Source organism: Canis lupus, chromosome 5 (genome assembly GCF_048164855.1).
Source record: "Canis lupus baileyi chromosome 5, mCanLup2.hap1, whole genome shotgun sequence".
Lineage (NCBI taxonomy): Eukaryota > Metazoa > Chordata > Mammalia > Carnivora > Canidae > Canis > Canis lupus.
The window spans coordinates 28,651,956-28,679,860 of record NC_132842.1 but is presented as its reverse complement, the minus strand read 5'-3'; the positions used below and the strand labels follow the sequence as shown (position 1 = coordinate 28,679,860).

Sequence of the window (27,905 nt, the reverse complement as noted above, 5' to 3'; positions counted from 1 at the left end):
CTCCCAGAGAAACGCAGTCGTGCAGGGTGGGTCTCTAGAATAGGGTCCTTGGGGACGCAGGGTTTCCCGAGGCACATTTTCCCTGAAGTGATTGATGTTGCTGAGCATCAATGACACCCTGTGCCTGGACCAGCTCACCTGGGATCTCTCTGTGCCTGACACCGAGAGAGGCTGACAGTAGGAACCCCGCCGCAGGCTGAGTCTGCAGGACCCCGGGTCCCCTGCAAGGAGACAGGAAAGGGTGGGAGGAAGGGCCCCCCTCCCCAGAAGCAGATCCCTGGTGCGGGGCGGTCAGAGGCACCGTGGTGAGGTGTGAAAGCCTGTGCCCTTTCAGAGCCAGCCAAAAAGTAAAAAAAAAAAAAAATTGATCTTTGTTTAGATCAACAGACCCCTGACCATGAAGAAGGAAGGCATCCAGACCAGAAACCGAAAAATGTCTAGCAAATCCAAAAAGTGCAAAAAGGTGCATGACACGCTGGAGGACTTCCCCAAGAGCAGCTCGTTCAACCCTGCCGCCCTCTCCAGACACATGTCCTCCCTCGGCCACATTTCCCCTTTCAGCCACTCCAGCCACATGCTGACCACTCCAACGCCGATGCACCCCCCGTCCAGCCTCTCCTTCGGACCTCACCATCCTTCCAGTATGGTCACCGCCATGGGTTAGAGCCCCTGCTCGATGCTTCTAGGCCTCCCGGCGAGAGTCCCTCCAGCCCTTTCTACGTGCATTTTTGCAGGAGCAGTATCATGAAGCCGAAAACCGATGGATCTATGTTTTTGAAGGCAGAAAAGCAAAATGACGTTTGCCACTTTTGCAGAGGAGCTCACTGTGGTGTCTGCGTTCTCGATCACTGAATAATCTGGATCCCATTTGTGAATAAGCCATTCAGACTCTCATTCCCTATTTATCAGGGTCTCTCTAGTGCTGTGAAAAAAAAAAAAAAAACAACACCCCAACAAAACACAAAAAACAAACCATGGCGAACTTTGCATATAACTTATATTGTAAGAAATACTGTACATTTGAAGAAGACGTTATCGCATCTGGGTAGCCATAAGAAAGGCATCAAGGACGCCAAGGATTTTAAGGAATACGGGGCAGATAACGAACGGAAATTAAGAAGAAACTAGGTCTGCTATTCAAACGGACAAACCGCCAGTGTTGATTCCTTTCACTGGTCACAGTTGTTCGATGCATTAAAAGGAAAAAAAAAAAAAAAGGAAAAAAAAAAAAAGAAAAAAGTCGTAGGCAAATCATTCGTTCCAAGCGGTGGGCCGCTGTCTAGGAAGGTCTCTCCGTCCTGGGCAGCCAGTGTGGCCACTTGCACGTTGCCATCCGGGGGTTCAGGGAGCCCCCGTCCAGGCCCTACCCGCTTTGTGAACAAGTCCCTGTAATTGTTGTCTGTATGTATAATTCAAAAGCACCAAAATAAGAAAAGATGTAGATTTATTTCATCATATTATACAGACTGAATTGTTGTATAAATTTATTTACTGCTAGTGTTAAGAACTACTTTTTTTGTTTTAATATTTTCCTTCTTTCTCCATTTTTTTTTTTTTTTTTTTTTTTTTGGTTGAATAAACTAAGGTGGCTGTGCTCCGGAGGGCTTCTTTTCCATTTTGTTTTTTGATGATATTTATTAACTAGCTTCTAAGGGTACAGCAGCATCTGTCCCCTCCCTCACTCCTTCCGCAGCCTGCGCTGTCAGGGTAGCAATGTATGAGCTACCGACGTGCATGCCCGCGACCTCGGCCGGACAGACCGGGTCCCGAGAGCAGCCTGGCTGATTGTTAGGTCTTGCTGTGTTCTGTGTTTAGTGATCACTGCCTCTCCCATACAGTCTGTTGGAATAATAATATAAAAATAAAGTTAAAGCATTTTGAAAAACAACCAAATAACATCGTATCGAAGTGGTTGGTGGCCAAGCTCTTCTAGAATCTGGTAGCTCTAGCTAATGGGAAAGCAAACCCCAAACCTGTTCAGTTATTCGCTAGGAGGTAATGCAAACATTGATTGCTTTGGGAAGCCGGGCATCTTTGGAGCTCTCACTCTGCTGCAGCCCAGAGGCTTTTTCTCCGCCACCCCCTTCCAGGGTGGGCGGCTGGGGGACCTTCTGCGTCCCCCCCACCCCCAGTGAGCCGCAGCCCCTCCTGCTGGCAGCAGGAGCAAGAGGGAGGATTTCCTCGCGGAGACTGGCGGGCGGATGCAGCTGACGGACCCCGCGGGTCTCTGCAAGATGTGAAGGAGCTGGGCTGGTGCTTGAGTTCATCTCTGTTTTACTTTTCTACTGTCGAATTGAATAACACCGCAGTGGAGGCTTTCTTGGCATGTTTGCGACACACGAAATAACCGTTTTTTGTAACTTAAACGCTGTATAGTTTCCTTTGACTCTGTTGACAGAATGTGTAACTATGGCACACATTTGAAAAATCTCTGTTAAATCGCCTCTCTGCTTTCTTAGCAAATATTTTAAACCTAAAGCTAAATGTTGAAATAAAGGAGTTAGAGACTTAACTGAGATGCACGCGGAGATCTTACTGGCTGCTAATTAATGACCTGCGCTGGGAATGTTGTTTTCAGCCCCTTCCAAAGCTCTGAAGGTCGGACTCGTCCTCGTCTGTTGCCGAATTCGGTTCGGGAGATTTTTCTGGTGTGGTTCCAGTGTCTCAGGATCCGCCACCACTTTTCTTCGGGGAACAGATTTGAGACCGTGCTCTTTCACCTTAAGAACAGGGAGTTCAAATTCTTGACATTCTTGGGGGGGGGGGGTTGCACACGTACAAAAATCCTAAACTCAGTACTCGAGCTACAATGTGTTTTAGGTACCGTGGGCGACACTGGCACCTCTGGTCCGCCCCCACCCTCCTCCTCCTCCTCCTCCTCCAGGGAAGTGTCATTTTATCATTCTGGCCGTTGATTCGGCTCGCTAAGATATTTCTAGAAGATGGTGCAAAAGATCTACACTACACATGATAACAATGATTCTGTTTCTTCGTTAGGGCATTATCACGTGTTTCCATTTTTTTTTTTTTTTTCTTCTTCTTTTGACTTCACTTAAATAGAAGACGCTAGAAGAGCAACAGGAGAGGGTTTTACTCTTAGGAAAAAACAGACAGAGGTTGTAGATCTAAAATATTGCTTCAAATGTTTTTGAGGAAACTGTATCCTGTTTTTTTTTTTTTAAAGAAGATTTATTTTAGGGAGAGAGGGAGAGAGAGCACGAGCGGGAGGGGAAGGGGCAGAGGGAGAGGGAGAAGCAGACTCTCCACTGAGCAGGGAGCCCTCACCCCCTCCCACCCCAACTCGGGCCCAAGACCGTGACCTGGGCTGAAAGCAGATTCTTAACCGACTGAGCCACCCAGGAGACCCAGTTTTCAACCTGTTGCGCCTCTCTTTGGAGATAGTTGGATTAGCTTATCCCAAGGAGGTTTGGTTGTGATCTCTACGTGCACATTTGGATGATTTCTTGAAAAACAGTTTAAAAAGCCAACCCAATCGAAAAACACTCAGTGACAGAGGGTCACGGGGAGCTTTTGCTGTTTAGAGCCCCTCTCTAGGATGGTGGAAATTCATGGGTAAACACTTGGGATGTAGGTGCTTCTGTCAACAAACACCTACAGTGAGTGTCTAGACTGAAGTCCGTTTCAAACCACTTTTTTTTTTTTTTCTTAAAGCAGACCAGGAAATAGAGAAACCCAGCCTCCCGTGTCTTCTTCGAGTGTGACATTCACATGTTATTCCCCTTCAGGGACGCTGCGCCCTGTGGTGACACTCCCAGCCGGGCCTCTGCCTTGGTCCTCGCCAGGCAGACAGGAGGCCCCCAGAGGTGGGGACACCCGGAGCCCGGCTTCTGAGATCTGTGTCTCTTTTCTGAACCTCCCTCTGGTTTCAGAATTGGTTTTCAAGGCTTGTCCTCATCACAGGACTTCAGTTTTAGTGTTTCCCAATCAAGAGCCGTGTGGAGGAGGCCCAGCCTTCCCAGGTACTGCGTGCCTGACCTGGATTTAGTAAAAGAGATCTGCTCCCAAAATTCAAACACGGGAACGCGGATGCCAGCCTTCCTACCCCACCCCTCCGTATTCTCCTCGCAGCAGTGAATTGTCCCATTTGCGTCCCAGGGGTCTCGAAGCATTGTTATTCCAGGCTCTCTTTGGTTTCACACCCTCCTCCATCCTCCACTTAACCCCCAAATGTAGAGTCATTTTTCTCATCTCTCTTGGACAGGGGTCAGCAGAGATAAGAAATAATAATAATAGTAATAATAATAATTATTATTATTTAAAATGATAGAAAGTCCGAAAGAGAACTTTGGGACCATAGCATCTTATATACAGTTTTTACCCTGAAGCAAACATTGCAACTATTATCTGAGACAGCTGATTGACACGCCGACCCCTTCCCTGCACTTTTTTTTTTCTTTAAGGATTTTTAAAATGTATTTATTTGAGAGAAAGAGTGAGAGAGCAAGAGAGAGAGAGAGAGAGCATGAGTAGGGGGAGGAGCAGATGGGGAAGCAGGCTTCCCACAGAGCAGGGAGCCAGAGGTAGGGCTCGACCCCAGAACCCTGAGATCATGACCTGAGCTTCACCGATGGAGCCCCCCAGGCGCCCCTCTCGCACTTTCAAATGAACTTCTGAAACACGTTTCCATCTTGCTCAAACAGTGTGAGGACACCCTCAGATTGGACGTGTCCACACCGTTGGCGGAAGCGCAGTACAGTGGCAAGTTGGGACCTCAGAGAAATTCACTGATCCCTTGAACGTGTGGCGACAACTGCTGTGGAGTCTGAAAGCTTCGGTTTCATCCCGGGCTCTTCCACCGATGACCGGAATATTCTGAGGCCATTTGTTTGATTTCCCTGGGAATCAGCTCTTGATCTAATTGGACGAGGTGATCTCTGAGACCCACCGGAGGAGACAAATATGATGATTTATTTCATTGGATCTTTTTCTTTTGTTTTTTGTTTGTTTGTTTGTTTGGTTTTTTTTTGGAGAATACCCTTTTTTAGGAAATACGTCCTCACAGCCACCGTCAGAGTTTAGAGCAGGGGATTATAAAAGCCTCGAGGGATGGTAGGTCCTAAGACTCCACATGGGTCATTACGTGGGTCATTCCGCTCCCATCTGTCCTGGGTGCTATCTTGCAAAGACACAAATTAACTTGTATTTTGTGACCATCAACCCAGGACGGGAGTGAGTGTCCCAGTCTGCAGATTCCCTACTCTTTCTGAAATGTGTCCAGGCCCCTCTTGAGTGGAATACACAACAAGACTTGCTTGTCCTGCTGATGTTGGCAGCTCGGTTCATATTTCAGTCATCCATTGTGTAAAGAAATTCTGCCTGAATTGCTTACAGGCTATTCTAGGGAGATAGCCAGAGCCCAGTGTTTCACTTTCCCGGTGCCCCTTCTCTGAGGGGAGAAGCAGAGGAAGTGGATCAATGTCCCCCCCCCACCCCCCCACCCAAAGCAGTTCCTTTTAGGGTGCTCTGTGAGGGCTCTGCTATCTCCAGGCCCTTCCTTGCTCCCTCTCCAGCTCCTTTGCAGGGGATCCCGGTACATTAGCCACATTGTTTGTGGTGCGTTTTTACAATTCCCTGTCATGTCTGTGTGCAGTTTGGCAGGCTGCGCATTGGAGTGGGGATTTGGAGAGCCGGCCCGCTGCCCCTCCCCACCCCACCCCACCCCCGTGCCCCCTGCCCTCTCCCCCCCCACCCCGCACAGGTCTCAGGCTCAACAACACAAGGCCTGCTTTATAAAGCCCCAGCCCCAGCCCCAGAGACGTGCAAACACCTGGAGGGGAGTTTGTGTTCCGATGGAAGCAGCTCTGGGCTGAGAATTGTGCAGCTTAGTGATGTGTGTGGATGCGGGCAAGGCAATCAGCTCCTGGAACGTGGGGTCCCAGTTCTGTGACACGGTCTGCAGGGGACCCGGCTGCAGAAAGATTGGATGGTGTCTGCAGGAGGCCCAAACCACTGGGTAGTCGGCTCAGAAATCAGCCCACCTGGGTTTTCCTTTATTTTTGGCCTTTGGCATAAAAATCTTCTAAAAAACAAAAGTTTTGTTTTCTCCCTTTGCTTTTTTTTTTTTTCTGACTGTCAAATTCATTAAGATGTTAGTGAGCAAATTTGTAAAGCACATTTGCAAACACACATACACACACACAACTTAAAAAAATTTTTTTAAAGATTTTATTTATTTATTCAAGATAGACGTAGAGACAGAGGCAGAGACACAGGCAGAGGGAGAAGCAGGCTCCATGCAGGGAGCCCGACGTGGGACTCAATCCCAGGTCTCTAGGATCACGCCCTAGGCCTAAGGCAGGCGCTAAACCGCTGAGCCACCCAGGGATCCCCCCCAAATTTTTTTAAATAAAAGAAGTGGAAGAAACTGAGGACCTTTGACGGGGTTGCTGTGAAATCGGCCATGTGCATTCTGGTGTTTGCATAGATTCTCTCGAATGCCTTAATGAATTTGTTGGGGCCACGGTGGGGGTGGAGGTAGGGGTGGGGGTAGGAGGGGCTTGGGTTTGGGTAGGATATTTGCTTTTTGAGCGTCATTAAAACTCCATTTCACGAACCGGATGGGATCATTAAGTAAAATCCACCTGGTAAGAAGTGGCCACCCTCACCTTTCCTGTGGTCACCCCCCCGCCCCCCATGCTGGGACTTCCATTTCGGGACCGTGGGGAGGAGAGAGGAGTCGGTGCATTGCTCCAGCACCAAGGAGCCTCTCTGAACACACCAGCGGCTCCAGCCTCAGCCCCTGGCCACCCTCACCACTGCCGCGCTGAAGCCACCTGGAATTCCCTCCAGCGACAGTCCCCGCAATGCTGAAGCCAAAATTCGAATTCTCTCCCACGGGCCTGGAATCCTGTGCTGGGCTTGTGAGCTGACATGTGTCAGATGAACCTGAGAACCTGAGTGTGTGAAGCCGTGCTCTTCCTCACCTTGAGCGTCTTCACACCCACCTCGTTGCAGCAAGCTGGGCTTATCTGCTTATCCCGCAGATAATTCCAGATTTCCAGTGGTCATCTGGTTGGGTTCAGTCTTCTGAGGACCCCACGACTCCTGACACCTGCCTGGACCTGCAGGGACCTCCTGGAAAGACGAGGGGACTGGTCGTTTGTTCCATCTGACTCTTGGGATGGGGATACTAGACAATTTGGAATCAGTGGGGAAATGGGCAGGGAGGTGGCCATTCAGTGCACGTGGGCTGCCAGACAAAGCTCATAACCCAGAATCCTTCCCACGGAGGCATCCTGGGAGGAAGGCAAGGTGCGGGATCTTCCCACTCACTCGCCAGAAAAGCCCTGTTGAGTGGGAAGATTATTACCTCATTTTATGGATTAGAACACTGTGGGGCAGAGAGGGCGAGTTAACGTGCTCAAAGCCACACACCTGGTGAGCCCGCCACGTGAAGGAGCAGCCGGGTGTACTGGGCTCATGGGCAACCCCGAGAGCAGGGGCAGGGGCCTGGCACGTGCACCACACCGAGCGTGTTGTTGGAGACACGAAGGACTAATCTGTGCTGCTTTGCACATGGATCAGTCCCTTTCTCAGGGGAGAGATTGAAGTCGCTCATTAGACAGGCTGGCTTCCAATCAGACCGCCTTCTGTTCAGCCAGCAGTAGTTGGGTGCGTGTGAGACGGTCAGGATGTCCCCGAGTTCCTCAGATGCCTGGTCAGAGAGCCCCAGGAACACCTAAATCTTTGGCTTCCAGGTGAACTCTGCGAGCATCAAGTCCAATGCTGCCGTGAAGCCAAAATCCGTATTAGTTTCCTACCGCTGCTGTGACAAATGACCCAACCGTGATGGCCTACACAGCACTAACGTATTCTCTTCCCACGCCTGGAGGCCCTGGGTGGGGATGGTCTGTCTCCTTGCCTCTGCTGGCTTCGGGGGCTCCCTGCATCCTCAACTCGGGGCCCTTCCTTGAGCCACTCCGGCCTCTGGCTTCCACCCTCCCATCTCCTATTCTTACTGCATCTAAAGGGAGAAGGAAGTCGCTTAGAGGACCCCCTCCCCTTCTCCTCCTGCTCCCGTGGGGCATGCAGTGTGCAGCTGGGGAGTCCCCCCACCTCCACTTCGCAAAGTGAGCAAGCCCCAGCTGGAGCCGGGGCCTGATCTTGATTTCATCAGCATCGGGCATTGGCCACTGAAGTTGGTTCCACTGGCTGCTACCCACTTGGATAGCAAGGTGCCGAAGATATTCCTTGACCCGAGCCCGGGGCAGTTGTATTCATCACCTTTCACAGGGTGACTCGGCTTCCTTGGACCCCAAGATGAGGTGAGAGGGTGATATTTTTCACTTCACGTGCACATCTCGAGACACCCGGAGGGGATGGCTTTGTGCAGGAAGCCCAGGGAGGAAACCCTCTTTCTGTGTCTTCTCGCTATTCGGGATTTTTCCGTAATGGTGAGTGTAATAGAATGATCAAGAACCCTGTTATTCGGTGTTAATTGTGTATAATAAGTAAGGGCATATCACCCACACAAAAGTGATTTTAGAATGGAATGTCAGAGACTCTGGTGGGTGAGAGGCAGGACATACCCGGCCAGGGAACAGCCTTCTCTTAGCCCTTAATAAATTATGCCTGCAAGTGAGAATCCAATGCAACTCCGTATGGGCTCGACCCCTCCTTCAGTGGCTTACCACCTCTGTGCCTGAGAACAAATTGTGACTGCGGATCTGGCTCACTGTTGAGCACGTTGTGATGCACCAGCCCATGCTCACAACAGAGAAGACCAGAGGGCCCCTTGGGCTCTATCCCTGTGACTGGTGGCCCAAAGCGGTGGAGCTTGAAGCCTGACTCTCTGCACTGCCCACATCACACCCCTCGGGGTCCGTCAGGGGCTGAATCTCCATTTTATGGACTAGATAGGCCCTTTCCTTCTGCAGCTTTTCCTTCTAGACTCCAGATCCAGCCCACCCCTCTGCCGCTTAGCGTGTCCATCCAAGGATGGGAAGGAGAGACGGCAACCTCTATGCCAGCCTGCTTTCCTAATCACCAACGGCTCTGATGAAGGTAGAGGTTTTCAGCTACGGCGGTGCCGAAGACGAAGCTTGGGGATTAGGTGTCTCTGCTTTCCATTACCACAGATAGAAGAGCTGGCGAGGTGTCCGCCCCCATAGCCAGCTGGCTGGACAAAGGTGAAAGGAGAGGAGGAAAGAAAGAGGCATGTATCAATCCGTTTTTTCCATCACCCTGGTCCTCTAAGGTGCACTGCTGGCCTGTGCTCCCTCTCTGTCATGACCCGGGAAACTGAAGCTCTAGAGGTGTATCTGCGTTACCCAAAGATACAGAAAGGCCTGTCCCCGAGGGCCTGTCCTAGACCGTGTGAGAGCTGGTATATCTGTCCTCAGTGTTCACAGTATAAAAGAGAAGTCTACAGTGTAAGTCTCAAACTTCAGGGAAATGCTGCTTTGGTTTACCATTGAGAACTACGTAGATGAAGGTAGCCCTAATGAAAGATGTCACCTTGGCCGCACGTCTTAAAAAAAAAAGTCCCAATTTTGTCAATGGATGTCCCACCCGATGTCCTAGAACTGTGCTTTGCACCCATCAACCACTGAATTTCATGTCTGCGGCGATGTGACAAGAGAGTCCCAGCTTGATCTTGGAGTCTCCATGGATTTTCAGTGAAGACTGACGGCCGTAATGCAGTGAGAAAAGATGCTCACGACGGGCTGATGTTTGCAAATCAATACAATATGTTGGCTTGCTCAGAACTTCCCCATTTTGTTAAGGATTACGTTTCTACATAGTTTGCGGACTAGATGTTAATCAGTGGCTGTTGGCCAGGGAGGGCCAACCCTCCCAGCGAAATAAATGGGTGTAAGATGTTGGAGACTGACCCAAGAGGAAGAAGTCCGCAGAAGCCTGAAGAATATGAAACCAGTTAAGGACTCAAAGGTCATTTTGTTCAGGGCAAAATTCTTGTGCGTGGTGCTGACAGTTTGCCCTCTGGTGTTTTCAGAGCTTAAAGGATCAAACTCGTCCACATGAAATATGGAATATCTGATACAGGAGCCCCATGAAGCCCCTCAGCCCAACATTTTGCCCTATAATTAACATGGCCCCGGCGTCCTGTTGGATACCACCCTGCCTGTGGCTCTAGGGTAGGCACGGCCTCCCTGAATTTATGGACCACTACCTCTAGAGGATGTTTATTTTTTATTTTTAGAGAATGTTTAAAGAAGGCTTATAGGTAGTAAAACAAAATGGAATGCTCGACAGCCCATAGCTTATTTTAGGCTGTGTGTAGGAGGGGAGAGTCCCCTTACCTCTTTGCCACCATGTAGAAATCCCACCAAAGCTGACCTGAGAATGTCACTGTCGAAACTGACTGCCATCTAAGGGAGAGGTGAACTATGATAAAAAACAAAACAAAACAAAACAAAAAAGGTTTATTTTCTTGGGGACTGATGGTGCAGAGTAGGCATTTATTTTGCGGGATATTGGTTTCAAGAACAATGAGTTTTGCTGGGAGATGGGTTATGGATAAGGAATAAGTGACTGATTTAAGAAGGTGTAGTTTGCCTTGGATCCGCTTCCATTGGTCCTAGCGGAATCTCACCTACTGTCTTTTGGTACCTGTCACCACGATGCTGAGCTCCTGGCACTGTCCCTCATTTAGAAGTGCCCAGGCCACGTCAACTAATCTTCCCTCCGGACTCTGAGCTAGTAGCTAGTCAGAGCTGACACACTCTTTTAAGCAAAGGTGTAGATGGCTCTTAACGGCTTAAAGTTATCTTTTTTTTTTTTTTTTGAGCTTTGCATGCAAAAGAAGACTTTAATGCCTTAACTTAAACCAACTCCTTGAGTCCCACGGGACTCCTAAGTGCTATTGACAATGTGATATTTTTGGGCAAAGGGGCCTGTTGGTGTCTTTCAACACCTAAGAGTGCAATGTATTGAATAATAATATCAGCTCTGTAAGGTGGCCTCCAAGTCTGGGAACATAGCAATTCCTTTATCATATAAGGAAATTAATATCAGTAAATCACTGATGTGTTTGCCTACATTTCTAGACTTGGTGGCCACGCTGCCTATTGAGCACTTACTACTTACTTCCCATGTTTTCTCACTTCATCATCCCAACGGCCTGAGGGTATAGATATTATTATTTATCATGCCCATTTTACCCAGGAAGACAAAGAGGCTTAGTTAGAGAAGCTACATTGAGTAACCAAACTTACAACTTGTCAGACTCCAGAGCTCTGTTGCTGCCTTCTGCTCTCCATTGTGAGCAGCCACAGCTCCCCTACCCAAATCAAGAGTTGAGGGAAGGCCTCTGTGCTGCCTTGGCCGCAGGCTCTCTTTTTTCCTGAGAGTGCTTTCCATTGGTTCTTTGGGTGGACCAACTGTCTTGCAGTTTCTCTCTCATCGGGGAAGACTACTCATTTAGCCCTCTCTCCCAAGAGGTGAAGTTACTTGTCCTGCACCTCATGGCAGGTGATGGTCAAAGCTGGAATAAAGACTCACAGCTAGGGTGGTCAGGGCTGGCATCCTGCGGGAATGTTCTTGGCAGAGGCACGTTGTGTTTAGATTGCATTTCGTGTTGGTCATTGGTGGCCTTCAGGAGCTCAGCACCATCAACAACCTGGAAGCTCTGGTTTTAAAATCCCCTGGAAGATGGAAGGAAGACGTGGTTTCCTATTGGATGACCCAGGAAGGGTGGTCATTTTCTTTCGAATTGCTTGCTTGCCCATACGCTGGAGTGAATAACGGGTTTTCAGGCACCACTTGGAGACTTGCCGCCTTTAATTATACATAGCTGGTAAAACTCAACCAAACTAATCACAAAACACTCAGTCCAATAAAAGAACCCACTTTTTATAATGGAGAAATTAACCAGTGTTGAGCAGTAAAGGTTAGGGAAACTGCCATAAAATATAATTATAATAATAATATTACTAATAGTGGTACGCTGTACAGGGCCTCCTGCCTTTCATCCTGGATCTGAGAGTGACTGGCTAATGCTAATTAATATGACTTGCCCTGTCAGAACGATGTATGGATCTAGAAAAAGAAGCAGGGATTTTGTTTGTTTTTAGTGAATGGCGCCCTTTGGCGTGGTCAAAATGAAGATGGAGAGGCAACTGGAGCGTTTGTCCAAGGACCGGAAAGGCATTCCAAAGTTGTGTATTGAGAGGAAGTGGTAAATTCCCAGGATTGAGATTCCAGACTCCCCTCAAATTGTCAGGTCTCCTTGTCACTGACTTCCTATGATATAGGGGTCCAGTCTTGCTTTCTTTTGGAGAGTGTTGGGGGAAGGAGATGGTGGGCTTTATGAGATGCACTTCCCCCTTTGGGGTTTGAACAGAGTTACCATAAGGAATTTTATTTTATTATTTTATTTTTTTTAAAGATTGTATTTATTTATTCATGAGACACACACAGAGAGAGGCAGAGACATAGGCAGAGGGAGAAGCAGGCTCCACGCAGGGAGCCCGACATGGGACTCGATCCGGGGTCTCCAGGATCAGGCCCTGGGCCGAAGGCGGCGCCAAACCACTGAGCCACCCGGGCTGCCCCATAAGGACAGAATTTTAGAAGACTGTTTTCAATTTGTGATGCTGTGTACTTCGCCTCTGGGTATGTTTGGTTTCTATTCCCAGGCTTGCTGGGCTTGGCCAAGAAGCAGGTTTGGTTAGTGATTGAAATTGGTCCCAAGGACCCGGATCACTGACGCTATTGCTTTGGAAGAAGGAATGAAGGTAAGAGGGAGGACCCCGTGAGTTTGGGGTGGAAAGGTTACAGCCTGAGGGACACCCTTTCCAGAGCCAGCAATTGGATGGAAGATTTGGGAACAAGCAGGATAGAAGGTCCCAGATAGATTCCTTGATTTATAGACCAGGCTGCCAAGGCCAGGGTTGGCCCTGTAACAGGCAGCACTCTGTCCCTTTGATTGTCTAGCTTTAGCAGAGCGGTAAAAAGTAGATTCTGGAGCCAGGTGGCCTGGCTGCAAATTTTGGCTCTGTCACCCAATAGCAAATTACTTAACCTCTCTAGGTGTTAGTTGCTTTGTCTGTCATAAGAGAATATTCTATGTTTTTAGTTATTGTGGGGGTTGAGTGAAACATTGTATATAATGTCCTTAGAACTACACTGGGCATGAATTCAGCCCATAGTGTTGAAGAGTTATTATTATCTCTTTAACTACTGAAATCTTTCCAGAGTGTGTGTGTGTGTGTGTGTGTATATATATATATATATATATATATATATATATATATATATATATCGGTGAATTACCTGGCAAGGATCAGTTTGTGACAGGGTCACAGGAGAGGTATCTTAGACAATCAAGACTCATTTGGATAGGGAGAGAAGAGGACTGTAGAGATATACTTTCCTTGTTCTCTCTCTGCCATTCAGAATCCTACTTGGAACCTTCCAATGATCCTTGAACAGTGGACTTAAAACTGCCTCTCTAGGACATTTGTGGGCAAAAGGGGCCTGGTGTGGGTGACATGCTAAGTGGCCCCAAATCCAATGCTTTGGAAAATGTTTCCAAATAATTTATTCAGGATAGACATCCCAGATTGAGAGAATCTTCTGGAGTCAGCATGGAAAGTGGAATCATGGAGGATGGCTATCCAGACATGTGCTGGAAGGGACACTTGAGGAAGTCCCAGAAATGGGATAATGCTCTTGGAGAGGGCTGCTCTAGTGCATTTCTGTTCCTAGGTATGTTCAAGAGAACAAAACTCATATAAGAAGCCTTAATGAAGGTTGGTCTTGCATCTCAGGGTGGCCAACCTTTTTCTTTTTCAGGGGCTGTGAAGGTGGCTATTTACTATCTGTGTTATCTAGGATAAGGCTGGTACTATGATCTACTCTTGTGCTTTACTACTGAGGCCAGAGCACCCCAGAAACCAAATAATTCCATGTTGTGTTAAATAGGGAAGTCAACATTGGCATACCTCAAATGATATCCATCAAGGATCGGTGGAATAACTGGGAACATTTATAATGAGCCAGAACTAAATGAAAATCAAAATGACTTACTTTCCAAGAGGTGGCTGGCTACTGGACTTTAAGGGCATCTATTGGACAATTGAAAGCATTTGCTTTACAAAGGCAATAAGCAGGAATATGGAGGCTGCTACTCACCAGGAAATGTCCAACAGAGTCAGATTTCTAAATGTCAGTCTGGAATTCCCTTTTTGAAGGATTGGTAGAGCAAGGGTAAGTACAATTCAGGTTCTCATTTGTTTTCTTTCTCTGTCTGTTATGATGAAAAGGCAAGAACTCAAGTCATTGGTATGGAGAGAAATGGGTGTCTACCAAGGGCTGGGAGCTGATTCTTCAACTTCTCTCTTCTACCTCTTGGAATCAGTAGATTTATGATAGCAAGAGATGAAAATTATCCAGAATGCTGGAGATTCTTGGCCTTTGCCTTAACCTTCACTTGTTATGTGATACTTGACAAGAGGCTTACTTTCCTCATGTTCCAGTTTTGTCACTTCAAGACCATGAGATGTCATGGTAATTAAAGCTTCGGTGAGTCCTTTGGTGAAGGGTGAATCAATAAGAAAGTGTCGTCAGCTCCATTGTGGCCTATTCTGTTACTGAGGTCAAGTAGTTGGACAACATTGAAAGATGTTATGATGCAACATGCTGTTTAACCCAATGTATAAAATATTTTTGACATCCAGGGTAAACTATTGGTGATGTTGATATAAAACAGAATGTCAGCCCTATGTATATTCAGGGGAATCCTCAGAAAAGACAAAGAGTGAATAAAACTTAACACTAATCGAGACATTAGCCTCCGATTGTAGGGTCAGAGTCAAGTCAGGCAGAGTGGATCACAAAAGTGGGTGCTTATGTCTGAGAGCATGTGTGTATGTGTTTAGCCATGGATGTGCAGGAATTTTCCTGTTTGTGTGGTCCATCTTGTTATTCCCAGTCTAAACATAAATTAGTTTAGGTTTATTTGTTATCATGAAATGCCTGTGTTTTTTCCCCTCTGCCATTAGAGCAGAGAGCAGAAGCTCAATATTTGGGTAGGAAAGCAGATATTTTGCATGGTTGCCTTCTCTTTATGTAGGACTATATTTACTGGAGGAAAACGTTGGTGAGATCCACTCTGATTCTCTGATGCTGAGATTGGCTACCGACTTGGCAGGAACTCAGAGTTCCCATACTTCCTCGGGGAGGCAGGCACAGGGGGTTGTGCTGTCTCCTCTGTAGGCTGGCTTCTCTTTTGTGTGTAGTTGCTGGCCTTGTGCTTCTCATGGAGCACAGAGGTTGGGAAGAGTCCTTGGACTCTGTTTAAGGTTAATCAACTATCTGAATTCTTATCCCACCAAACTTTTCCCAAAACATTCACGCAAGGTCCGCGATCAACTGTCATATGCTCAGGAGTCTGACTCTCCAATATATGGAAGAGTCTTAGAACCCTAGAGGGGATGAGGAGGCCTGTTCTTTCTCCTTTGTATTTTTGGAAGATGTGTTTCCATGTGAAAAAGGCACATATGCCTGGTTATGTATTACGACGGTATATACACAATGTTTCGATTACATTCTAGAAAGGAAAAGAAAATTTTAGTAAAGGTATTAAGTGCCCTCTATGTCTCAGATATTGGGCTATGCCTTTAGTGGTGATCCAGGGGTATAAAAGATGCATAAAAATTCAAAACTGAAAAAAAAAGTGCTTCAAACACATTAAGACAAACAGGTTTGACTACTTCTTCTGTCTCTGGTATCATACTGACTCGTGGCTAGGGCTGATTAATAGCAGTGGCAAATTCCATATGAGTGGCTCTTCATAAAGAGAATTAGTGGCTACACAGACTCAGATATTCTTAGTTAGGCACCAACACGAAGTCCCAGTTACCTCCCAGGCTCCAGAGCTTAAGTGAAGTTCCCAGGGGCAGAATCACTGACTTACACATTTGTAGATTGTAGAAAACACATTTTGTTATCTGTAAAATAGGGATTTCTATGAAGATTTGATGAGATAAAACATGGCATTTAGTCTAGAGCATGGCATAGAAAGGTATTCAACAAAGGGTGACCAGTAATATTATTAGAAGGGTCCGGCCATCAGTATGTTTAATGCCTTTGAAAATGATGCTAAAAGTGTTGGTGAGGATGTAAAGAAATTGGAACTTTTGTACATCAAAAAATTAAAAATAGAATGGCCATCTGATCCGCTTTGGGGCATTTTTCCAAAAGAACCAAAATCAAGATTTTGAAAGACATTAGCACTCTTACATTCATTGCAGCATTATTTCAAATAACCAAGGTGTAAAGACAGTCTAAATGTCCAGCGGCAGAGGCATGGGTAAAGAAAATGTGGGATATATATACAGGGGAATACTACTTAGCCTTAAAAAACAAGACAATTCTTCAATATACGAGAATGGGAATGAACCTGGAAGGTGCTGTGCTAAGTGAAATAAGCCATCATAGAAGGACTGCATGATTCCACTTATACAAAGTAGCTAAAATAGTCAGAATCATAGAGCCACACAGGGGAATGATGGCTGTAAAGAGCTGGGGGAGGGGGAGACATGGGAGTGACTAATCAATGAGCATATCGTTTTAGTTGAGCAAGATGAATGAGCTCTGCTGTACAACCCAGTGCCTATAGTCAATAGTACTGCATTCATTGTACGCTTAAATATTTGCTAAGAGGGTAGATCTTGTGTTGAGTTCTTATCACAATAAAATGAAATTTTTAAAAATCAGAGAAGAAATTTTGCAGAAAGAAAAGAAAACACTACAGCTTGCTGCTGTGCAGACATCTTTCAAAACAAAGGTGTCTGAGGCTGAGATGCTCGAGTTTGCAAGGACTCTGTAGACCACATCCATGATCAAGGCACTTTCCAGCTGGGGAATCAACAAGTGCTCATTGAGAGTGGGCTTTGTGCGAGACACAATGCTGGCTGCAGGGATGACGTCAGGAACAGGAAGGCATGACCCTTCCCTTGAAGAGCTTAGGATCTATGATCTAAGGGGGAATAGGAATCATGTAATAAGTAACAATACTGTTAAATATGATAAGGAAGGTGCAAACCAAGAGGTGGATTACAAAGAGTGAGACCAAGGAGGATTTGGAGAGTCATCGTCATCTGAGCTGGGTTGGAAGGTTGGTTGGATTTCATCAAGCACAGTGGTGTGAAGAGCAAAGGTATTTTGTGCAAATGTAAGGATGAGAACTCTGCTTGGAGATGAGGAGACCCTCACCTGGAGTTGCCTGGGTTCTTAAGAGTATAGAGGACATGTAAAAGCTGGAAAGAGAAGTTGGGGCCATATTATGAATAGCAGATCAAAGAGTTGGGGCCTTCTTCAGCACTCAATATGGAGGCAAAAGATGTCTAAGCAGAAATGTGGCCCAGTTGTGGTCACACACTTTGGCAAGTGTGCCAACAAGTAGAGGATGGGTTGAGGGCAAAAGATGAGCAGAAGAGAAACCAGCCAGGAAACCATGGCAGGCTCCCAAGTAGAAGGTAATAGATGCTATCGGATTCAGGGTCACAACTTGAAAGGTGGGGATGGATGAGAGAGATATTCTGAAGGAAAAATCAGTAGAACCTGGGAACTGATTAGGTGAAGCAGGCGGGGTCAAGTGAGCTCGCACCAGGTGTCAGTGAAAATGGACACACCGGGATCCCTGGGTGGCGCAGCGGTTTGGCGCCTGCCTTTGGCCCAGGGCGCGATCCTGGAGACCCGGGATCGAATCCCACATCGGGCTCCCGGTGCATGGAGCCTGCTTCTCCCTCTGCCTGTGTCTCTGCCTCTCTCTCTCTCTGTGACTATCATGAATAAATAAATAAAATCTTTAAAAAAATAAAAAAAAATAAAAAAAAGAAAATGGACACACCATTCTCACTTGCTCTGCCTCCCAAACACCCTCACTGCCTCTTAGAAGAGCATATCAAGTCCTGAGGAGGCAGGGAATCCAGAAAAACAATTAACCTCACCCTCAAATATCTTCAGTTGTTGGTGGGACGTATCCTCATCAAATGGTCCAACAGGTAGTTTGATATATGGAACTGATTTGTGGAAGAGGGGGGTTTTGGGGGGGTGGCTTGTGTGGAATGATCCTTGCAATCATGTTAAGACTATGAGATCACAAGAGAGCTTGAGGGTAGAGAATACAGATAAATGAATGGGGACATAAATTTGAGGATCACCCACACTTAAGAGGAGGGGCCGGCTAGGTGAATAGGGACAGCTGGCTAAGTGGCAAGAGCAGAACCAGGGAAGAGCTGCGTCCTGTAAGCCTAAGGGAAGAGATACTTCAAGAAGAAAAGCCAAAGTGTGCCTGAGTGGCTCAGTTGGTCGAGCACCTGACTCTTGATTTCGGCTCAGGTCATGATCTCAGGGTGATAATCTTGAGCCCCATGTTGGGCTCCATGCTGAGCATTGTCTGCTTGGGATCCTCTCTCTCCCTTTCCCTCTGACCCCCACCGTCCTCATCTTGTGCATGGTACCCACCCCAACCCGCTAAAAAAAAAAAAAAGACAGAAAAGCCAAGAGCCATAGAAATCAAGGGTTAAGAACTGAGAAGAGGCCATCAGCTTTTGAGTTAGGTAGCTATTTTGAGCTGGAAAACAAGGCCTATAGATGGCTGTAGTGGCTGCAGGACTATAGGTAAAAAAAAGGTAAAAAAGGTGAGGAGGAAGAAGAGGCCAAGACACTCAGACTCCTCCCTGGAGATCTCTGACCAGGAAAAGATGGGGCGGAGAGGGTCACAGGCCAAGCAGGCTGTTGAGCGGAAGGGAAGGAGAAATTGGAGAAAAGACAAGATTCCAGATGCACAACAGAGCAGGCCACACGGAGGTGGGAGAGGAAGGGGTAGCAGCAAAGGCCTTGTAAGAAGAGGTAGATTCAATATTCTACTAAAAAAAGGCGAAGAGATGGAAAGAGATTCAGAAGTTCGGGAGCGGCCAGAGAGGGGGATCGCTACACGATGTCACACCTCCAGTCGGTTGAGGCTGATGGTGGGTACTTGAGGGACATCATGCTGATGACCACGTTCTCAGCGGGGCAGGAGGCCGGGTTGTGGGCAGGGAGGACCGGAGGGCCAGGGAGCTGGTGGGTCTGGTGGCATGGAGTCAGGTGACTCAAGGATTGCCATGCAGTCGGGCAGGCCCCGTGAAGTCTGGGCCCTTCTGCCATGACGCTCAGAGGTCTGGGGACCGGAGTGGGGAGATCCAGCTGAGGCTGTGAGCGGGCTGGCGTGCCAGGCCAGCCGTCCTGAGACCGAGTGGGGCCACACCAAGGAGGGGAGGGGAGGTCACGCAAATGAAGGAGATAGACAATGAGAATTCAGAAGAAATAAAGTTACTTTGTACTTCTCAGCTGGACGTAGGGACGTGGGCAACTGGGTGGGCCTCTGTCCAGACTACCTCTTCTGACCCCTGCCCTCCCCGGGGCCTCCTGTGGGTGACTCGCATTTGCACGAGTCCTTTTTTCTTTTCTGCAAGACGTGAGTGACTCCCCCGAGGGACAGGAAAATCTGGCTCATTGTTTGCGCCCTCCTCTGCTCATCCGTGCAGGATGTCTGGCTTCTTTATGGCCCCTTTAATAGGCGATGTTTAATCATCGCTGTCAGGCACTGAAGGGCAGCCTTCAGCAGCAATGGCCTGGTGGCAGTTTATAGTCCCGGGGCCATATGTCCCAGGGTGACATTCAGGGTTGCAATTCCATCATGACAAACAACAGCGGCAGCTACAACGCGGCGGACCATGGCCGGTGGAAATCCGCGGGAGATTTTGCATCAACCGGGAAGAGTGGATCGCCCGTGGGTGAATGCGCTCAGGTTCACACCGCAAGCTGTGTTCAGCATCAAGTGGTGTTCCGAGTTACCCCTGGGAAGTCCACCTGAAGCTCTGAGGGATCCCGATCGCGGAGGATGAAAGGGAGTGCTGAATAGGGCTCCCACGCACTAGGGTTGGTTGGACTCAGAAGATCTGGGTTCAAGTCCACAAGTGTCCACCAAGCAACTGGTGACCTCTGGACCTCAGCCCCATCACGGGTAAAGCGGGCATCCTGGATATCGACCTTGTGGCCTCACGGGGCAGGAACATGGGATGGTCTGCAAAAGGACGATGGTCACGGGGTTCGTCGTGTGACGTCAGGGTCGTTGATTTTCACCCCTATCTCCCCATCGGATGATGACGTCCTTGAAGGCAGAAGCCACATGTCCTCGGGGCCCACCAGGGCTCAGTAAATCTTCGCTGAGCGGGCGAGCCGCTGGCCGGGGACTGGCTCGTGTACCAGATTCATTCCAGATTCATTCCTTAGGGAATGGCCACGGCAACTTTAGGAGGGAATTACTATTATGATGTTTCCCAAAGAGGGTGCCTAGGCTCACAGGGATTATGTGATTTGGGTTCACACAGCCTGTTGGGGGGGGGGGGTGACCTCCTGGCCATGATTCTGAGCAGGAAGAGAGAGAGAGAGAGAGAGAGACGCAGGGGCAGGGAAATACTTACGTCCAGGAGATGAATCTTGGGGTGTATCAGACACTGTGAACTCGAGATGGGGAGATACCTGGTCAGGTCAGGAGCTTCCCTCTGACAGCCCCCCAGGCTGTCTCCTCCCAGAGCTGCGCACAGAGATAAGGCCACCAGCCCACCACCCACCTCCCCTATTAGGTTAGAGACGCTGGCAAGCTTTTCCCACCAGTGAACGTCCAGTAAGGGGGATATGCCGGAAGGACGGTGAGCGGTGGCGGCGCTGGGTGGCCCCTACGACCTGGGATGCTTGCCACACAGTATTTCCTGCTCCCAGACTGCTGCTCTCATGATTAATAGGGCAGTGGAAAATTTCTCTCTCGGTTTATTTTTTTTTTCCCTGAACGGAGAGCTCGATTTAGGAGCAGCAAGTGCCCCAGGGTGATGCTTCCCCATTTGTCAGGACGGGGAGCGCTCCACCCTCACCTGGACGGGCGGCTGGCATTGCACACGGGCCAGGTGGGGACCGGGCCAGGCGGCAGCGCCCCACGCTCCGGGCGGCAGGAAGGGGCCCCGGGAAGGTCGCGGTTGGTGATCCCGAGGCCCCCAAGCATCCCTCGCCTTGCTCGGCGGGTTGGCCTCTAAGACGGCAGGAACCACGGCCTTTATGTGGGATTCATGTCCTGCCCTCGAATATGCCTCTTTCACACAGAAAGCAGACCATGCTCTGTCTTTATTTTATTTTATTATTATTTTTAAAATATTTTATTTATTTATTTATTCCTGAGAGACACACAGAGGGGCAGAGACACAGGCAGAGGGAGAAGTAGGCTCCATGCAGGGACTCGATCCCGGGACCTGGGGATCATGATCTGAGCCGAAGGCAGATGCTCAACCACTGAGCCCCCCAGGCATCCCAATGTTCTATCTTTAGAAAGTTCCAGAACCATGTCCCCGAGTCCCAGTGGTTACCTGTGTGGTGGGATTACAGGTGCTCCTGCCCCTTTGTTCTTTATCTTCCAGATTTTCCATAATGAGCATGAACTACTTTAATGACCAGAGAACACGAGGAAAACTCTAGCATCACGTCAGCCACCCTTTGAGCTTGCCCAGATCTCACACTATGCTTCTTGGGGGAGGTGGAAAAACCGGCCATCCCCTCCCTCTGAATGGTCCCTACCTCAGTTTACCCTTGAAGAAACCTTAAAGTTTTCTTTACAGTTTCCACGAAAATAACAACAACAACAACAACAATCAACCTGAAAATATCTGTTGGGCATCTATGATGGATTTAACCCCTTCATCAATTTCTTTTCATCGTTTCTCTGTCCGTCCCAGACGTGCCCTCTCGTGTCCCTCCTTTGGAATGGTGCTGCTGAGACTTAGTGGACACCTGCCTTTTGACACTGTTTATTCTTCACTGAAACATAAGCTTCTTTGTCTACACCGTTAATGATTATTTTTCTTTCATAGAATTCCCCCCAAACCTTTATTCAGGGCACAAAGGTCGGGGCTTTGCTCTGCTGATGAAGATGGGAGAAATTAGGGAAGAGGTGAATCCGTACAAATTATCTCCAGGATCCACTCCCACTCAAACGCTTTCTCTCCAAGCTGCTCCCGGAGTAACACTCTGTGGAATCCGAGCTGTGCTCGGAATAATTTGGGGATTAGCTTTCCGTACAGATATACACTTCAGTTTAAGTAAAACTGACTTAGGAACATCAAGAGGAATTATTGGCCTTGCAAAAAGATGCTTGAGCTAATGAAAAGGATTCACCATAGGATTACTTTCAGTAGCCAACTTCCCAGCGCATTCAAAGGCTCTCACTCCAAAAATTCAACATAAATACAATAGGGTAGAATTTGGGGGAAGTAGGACACACCTGTACTTTGCTATACTGTTATGAACCCCAATGTTGTGGTCTTTCTTCCTTTCTTTTTTTTTTTTTTTTTTGAGACTTTGGGACCGCTGTCTTTTTACCCCAAAGGTGACATTGTTGCTGGTATTTATAATTTAAATCGTGTCTAGGAGTGATGTTAAACTAGTAAGCAACATGCCCATGGCAGTATTTTGCATACAGGTTAGCACAGGGGTGCCACCTAATTATGGTAATGCTAAGTCCTTCTTGTCATTATTAACTAGAGGTCGTGAGACCAGGATTCTAGGGCCAGTGTGAAGCCAATTCCTTTTTTTTTTTAAAAAAAAAAAAACATATTTTAATTTAATTATTTTATTAGCATTATTTTTATTTTATATATTTTTTTAAATTGAAGTTCGATTTGACAACATATAGTATAACACCCAGTGCTCATCCTATCAAGTGCCCCCCTCGGTGCCCGTTACCCAGTTACCCCATCCCCCTGCCCGCCTCTCCTTCCACTACTACCCCTTTGTTCATTTCCCAGGGTTAGGAATCTCTCATGTTTTGTCACCCTTTCTAATTTTTCCCACTCATTTTCTCTCCTTTCCGCTATAATCCCTTTCATATTTCTTATATTCCCCGTATGAGTGAGACCATATGATGATTGTCCTTCTCCGACTGACTTACTTCACTCAGTGTAATACCTTCCAGTTCCATCCACGTCGAAGCAAATGGTGGGTGTTCGTCCTTTCTAATGGCAGTTTAGCCAATTCCTAATGCGTTCTTGGGCTAGTCACACAGTCCTTTGGTGTGGCCTGGATGTGTGGTCTCTGTAGACCTTTCTAGATCTAATTCATTTAGTTTTTCATCACACCGAGCTGTGTGGATGAGCAGAGAGGACCCTATTCTGCAATTCCACACGTGATCTCGGGATCCTATTTTATCTCGTTGTAGTTCTATTGCTCTTGAGGAATTCTGTGGGAAAGATGGAGACAAGACACATTTCTAGAAGGCGGTGCTGTTTGATATGTACTTTTCGGGGAGGATGTTCAAAACTTAGCTTGGCTTGACTCAACATCACAGACATTCTCATTCTCCCTGCAGCAACAACAGGGAAGTTGAGGTTATTGTATCTCAAGCACTGGGCTCTAAAGACTCTGGGTCACATGCAGGCTGCTGGAGATGGGGGTTTTCTTTGCTATGGCACCATTACCCCTGAGGCTCAACACGTCCCTTTGCAGTGCCTCAGTTTCCCTGTCTGTCAAACAGTGGATTTGTTAGTTCTCAGCTCGATCCATGGAACATTTGAGAGAAGTGGAAGACTGCTAATCAAGTATACTGGACTGGGAAGATGCTTCTGATCAGAACAAGAAAAATACCCAGGACCTTCCACCTTTTATTTTTTTAAAGATTTATTTATTTATTTATTCATGAGAGACATACAGAGAGAGGCAGAGACACAGGAGGAGGGAGAAGCAGGTTCCATGCAGGGAGCCGGATGTGGGACTCGATCCCGGGTCTCCAGGATCACACCCTGGGCCGAAGGCAGGTGCCAAACCCCTGAGCCACCCAGGGATTCCCCTTCCAGCTTTTTTTTTTTTCCCTTCCACCTTTTTGATGTAGAAGTTCTTGCTGCTTCCCCAGCAGATCTTGGAAGAAGAGGTGTAGCCAGACACTTAAAAAGAAATGATTGCCATCAGGTAATCCCCTAATCCTGGTTGACTGCTTCTGGGAAAAGGTTCCCTCAACCCAAGCACCCAGTGGCTGGATTTTTAGCAGAGAGGAGCTGGGGGCCTGAGTAGAGTCTGAGCTCGTCCTTGTCCAGAACGCAGTGGACACAGGCCTTCCGAGGGGTCCGAGCACAACGGACCCTGAACAACGGAAGGGCGCCCGCCTCTTACCACATCTCCTGCACATTTTCTGTTGTTCCATATTTCTTCTCCATCACGCTCAACCCATCCTGTCCTGGTCACTGGCTTTCTTTTCCACATCTCAGTCTTCCCTTTTCCTTCTCTTCAGCTTCTTTGTCTGGCCAGGCAGGATCCAGGCCCAGCCTCAGTTTCCTCCCAGGGGTTAAGGTGGAAAAAAAAAATCCCTGATCCCTGGGTTGGAACAGTGAACTCTCTTGGTCAAAAATCAGTTATATGTCAAGCTCGGGACCTTTTTGGGGTGGTCTTCCTAGGCTGGACTACCTTTGTCACCCCTGGGGGCCACTTCTTACCTTCCCATCTGCGTTCTTCTACCTGCGTGTTGCTGCTGGCCTCCAGCTGGGCTTCCTTGGGTCACTTTCTCCCTCCCACTCACCTTTTCCCTAGGATTCCTTCTGGAAGGCTAACATGGCAGACTCGGATCTTTGGGGGTTCCCATTATTTCCATAGAGTACCATTTCCCAATAGCTCCCTGCAGGGTGGAGGAACCCACTGCATCATAAGGCAGCGGCCCTTCTCTGGAGGGGTAGGGATGGGTTGGGGGTGGTAGACCAGCCTGTGATGGGTTAACCTCAGTCCTGGGATTGCTCCCAGCAGCCCCGAATGCCGGCAAGGCCAAGGCGGGACCGAGTATACACTCGGTGACCATTTCCTGGAAGGGCCCCCACCTGCTTCTTTCGTTCTCCTGCGGGAACCCTCTCCAGCACAGCCATGCACGTCTAGCGTGCAGCTGCAGTTCTGTGTGCAGAGCATCGACAGAAGGTCCGATTACCACCCTCCACCCTCCACCTTCCTATTCTTGAAGAATTTTCCTTTCCCCTCCTTTCCAATGTGGGAATCAGATACGGGTGAGAAGAGGTATGTTCTCCCAAAGTCCTCTTCTGTCAGGGCTCAGAGGAGATCCAGAAGCAGGGACAAGGAGATTGTATCAAGCCGGAGCTTTAGGATGGGCATGTAAATCTAAGGAGCCAAATCGCCATCTCCCGGGGGCGGACTCTAAACTCCTTGAGGCCAGGACTGCTTCTTACATTTCTTTGGAGTTGGCCCAGCACTGGGGGCAATTAATGAGAGCAGATTTGAGTAAAGAGTCTCAGGTCCTGTTGAAAGCAGAATTCATGGGTCCCTAAAGCTGCTTGGAGGTGGTGGGGAGGGTGGGGAAGAAGTGGCGGCGGGGAGGCTTAGATTATGGGCTCCAGCCTTGTGCTCCGAGAAAGGAGTTAGTAGCAGAGGTACCTCCCTAAACCACCAGCCCTGGGGGGCCGGAGGGAGTGGCTGGGACACCTCCCTAGCCGCCCACTCCCACTAGGAGGAAAGAGGGAGTGGCAGGAGGCACCTGCATTTGCCTCTTGCCCTGAGAGAAAAGGCGAGGCAGAGACACCTGCTGGGACTTCAGCCCTGGCTCCCTCCCTCCCTGGGAGAGAGAGGGAGGGGAGCTTCTCTCTGGAGCTGCTGCTGCATGCCCCAGGGAGAGACGTGGGAGACGGGAGATGCTGGCAGGGGTTCGGAGAAGTGGGGAACAGATCTCAGGGTGGGTGGTGTTTCCTCGGAGAGCTTTGTCCAGAATTGTGGAGGCCTTGGGAGTTGCCCCCTGAACTCTTAGAAGTTAAGTCTGGAATTATGTGGTTTTGGAAGGAGGAACTAGGGATAGAGGATCATCCTTGGCACAGATCATCTTCGAGGGTGGATTCAGACCCGTCAGAGTTTGTGGCCTGGTCCAGCGTGTTCTCTCTCCCCACCCCTGCCTCATTCTCAGCGGGAGAGGAGACACCCGCTGCGTGGTCTCTAACCTTCCTGACCTTTCCAAAGGCAGCGACCTACCCAATTGGGAAGCCAGGTCACTAGATGGAGGAGAGTCCTCCCCTTTCTATTGTGGGGAGGACAGCTCATCTCTGCAGGATGGCTTCTGTGCCAGTTCTTGGTGTTCCATCTTTACAATGAACCCCACCTTGGGTTGTCAGGCCCTGTGATCTGATCTCGTTTTCATGTGCAAGCTATCAGTTCTTCGTAGGGGAGGGTGTGTGTGTGTGTGTGTGTGTGTGTGTGTGTGTGTGAGAATTTGATGGATATGGGAGTATTTTCCCAGTCCACAAGTTAAGAACTTGGAATAAAGTCCTTTCCACCCCATGACAATGATCATGCAGTTGACCAGTCTCAAATGCCAGTTGAAGATGCAATGGGTTAACTCCCCTAAGGTCTTGTTTCTCGTCGCTCCCAGCCCACCTTGACAGTTTGGGGATTTTCAGTGACTCAACTGGCAAGAAGACAGGCTGGGAGGCAGAGCTTCCCAAGCTGGGGCTCAGCACCCCCACAGTGATCACCATCCTTCCCAGGAGGCCTAGCCAGCTCCCCCTCACCTGCCAGAGAGGGTGATGGAGGCCCCCAGGCTGGCGGTCTCACACATATTTGTGATCCAATGTTAAATAGAGCATTGAGTTTATCCCCTGGGCCACACTATGCCCCAGGTGGTCAGAGAACCACCCAGAAACTTTGTTCAGTGGCAGAGAAGAGTGAGGAGGGCCCACAGAGCTTCTCAGAAGCCAGGACCTTAACCATTTCACTCTGACTTATTTTTTAAAAATTTTACTTATTTATTCATGAGAGAGAGAGAGAGAGAGAGAGGCAGAGACACAGGCAGAGGGAGAAGCAGGCTCCCTGTAGGAGTTCGATGTGGGACTCGATCCCGGGACCCCGGGATCACGACCTAAACCTAAGGTGGACGCTCAACTGCTGAGCCACCCAGGGGTCCCTCACTCTGACTTCTTAAAACACTGACTCCTGCACTGGCAGAGACTTGTGTCCTTAGCATCTAAAAATAGGGAGTCTCTACTAGATATTTGTTTTAACAAATGGCAGCATGAGCTTCTCTGCAGTCCCTGGGAAGCAGACTTCCTGTGGTGGAGGCTTCCAGCAGGGGAGTTATTCCCAAGAGCCGGAGGGAAGTCACCACTGAGTCAGGCCTGGAGCAGGGAGTCAAGCCCCTTATCCCCAGGAGAATCGCAGACATCAAAGAGATCTCTTACTGGGATCAAATACTGGAAGAGGCTCCAGCCCAGGTAGCCGAAACTTATCATCTGAGCCATTATCTGATGGTAGCAGAGGGGAGCCGCGCCGACTTACCTGAAAATGACCAGGGGGCATTCCCCACGTTCTGGGCATTTCCAACTGTGCTGAGTGCGCACTTGGGCTTTCTGCAAATAATAATCATAACGACGAACAGCGGCCGCCACTGTCGCTGGGTCATAAAACTCTTTCTCTCTCCAACCCCGGATTTGTACCATGCAGAGGAAGGAAGCAGAACTTTGTTCCCCAAAACTCAAATCTGGTGAGATGATGGCATGGGTTCATTGTGCTCAGGTGTGACTTGGAAGGAATCAAAGCTGGGACAGAAGTGTTCATTTGAGTGGCAGCTTTTAGGTCCCTGTGTTGTCACCATAGCTTCGGCTGTCCTAGGCCTGTTTGTTCCAGAAGCAGGAGCCTGCAAGCACCCAGGCACAGAAGAAGGCCCGGCCTTCTCTCCTCCTGACTTGGAACTGCATCCAAGGCTCTGAGGGGGTGCAGTGAGTGCTCTGAGGGCAACCCCCTCCTCACTCTCTGGCCATGGTCATACCTTCTCTCCCCAACACCCCCCACCAGCCCTGTGCTCTCCAGAGGAAAACAAACAGGCACGTGGCATGTCGTGCCTTCCTACCACGTTT

At 48.5% G+C, this 27,905-nt stretch overlaps 1 protein-coding gene across 5 annotated transcripts in view; it reads left to right on the top strand.

The window, feature by feature from the left end:
* Positions 1-4,941, top strand: part of GATA3 (GATA binding protein 3) — a 32,674-nt gene extending 27,733 nt beyond the window's left edge. For 4 of the 5 annotated variants that reach the window (XM_072825871.1, XM_072825870.1, XM_072825872.1 and 1 more), the window contains exon 6: positions 380-2,512. In XM_072825871.1, the coding sequence (XP_072681972.1) occupies positions 380-664 (285 nt within the window). In that variant the 3' untranslated portion in view covers positions 665-2,512. Of the gene's footprint in view, positions 1-379; positions 2,513-4,661 lie in introns of those variants that run through there. The other variant, XM_072825873.1, reaches the window with a different exon arrangement.
* The last annotated feature ends 22,964 nt before the right edge of the window (positions 4,942-27,905 follow it).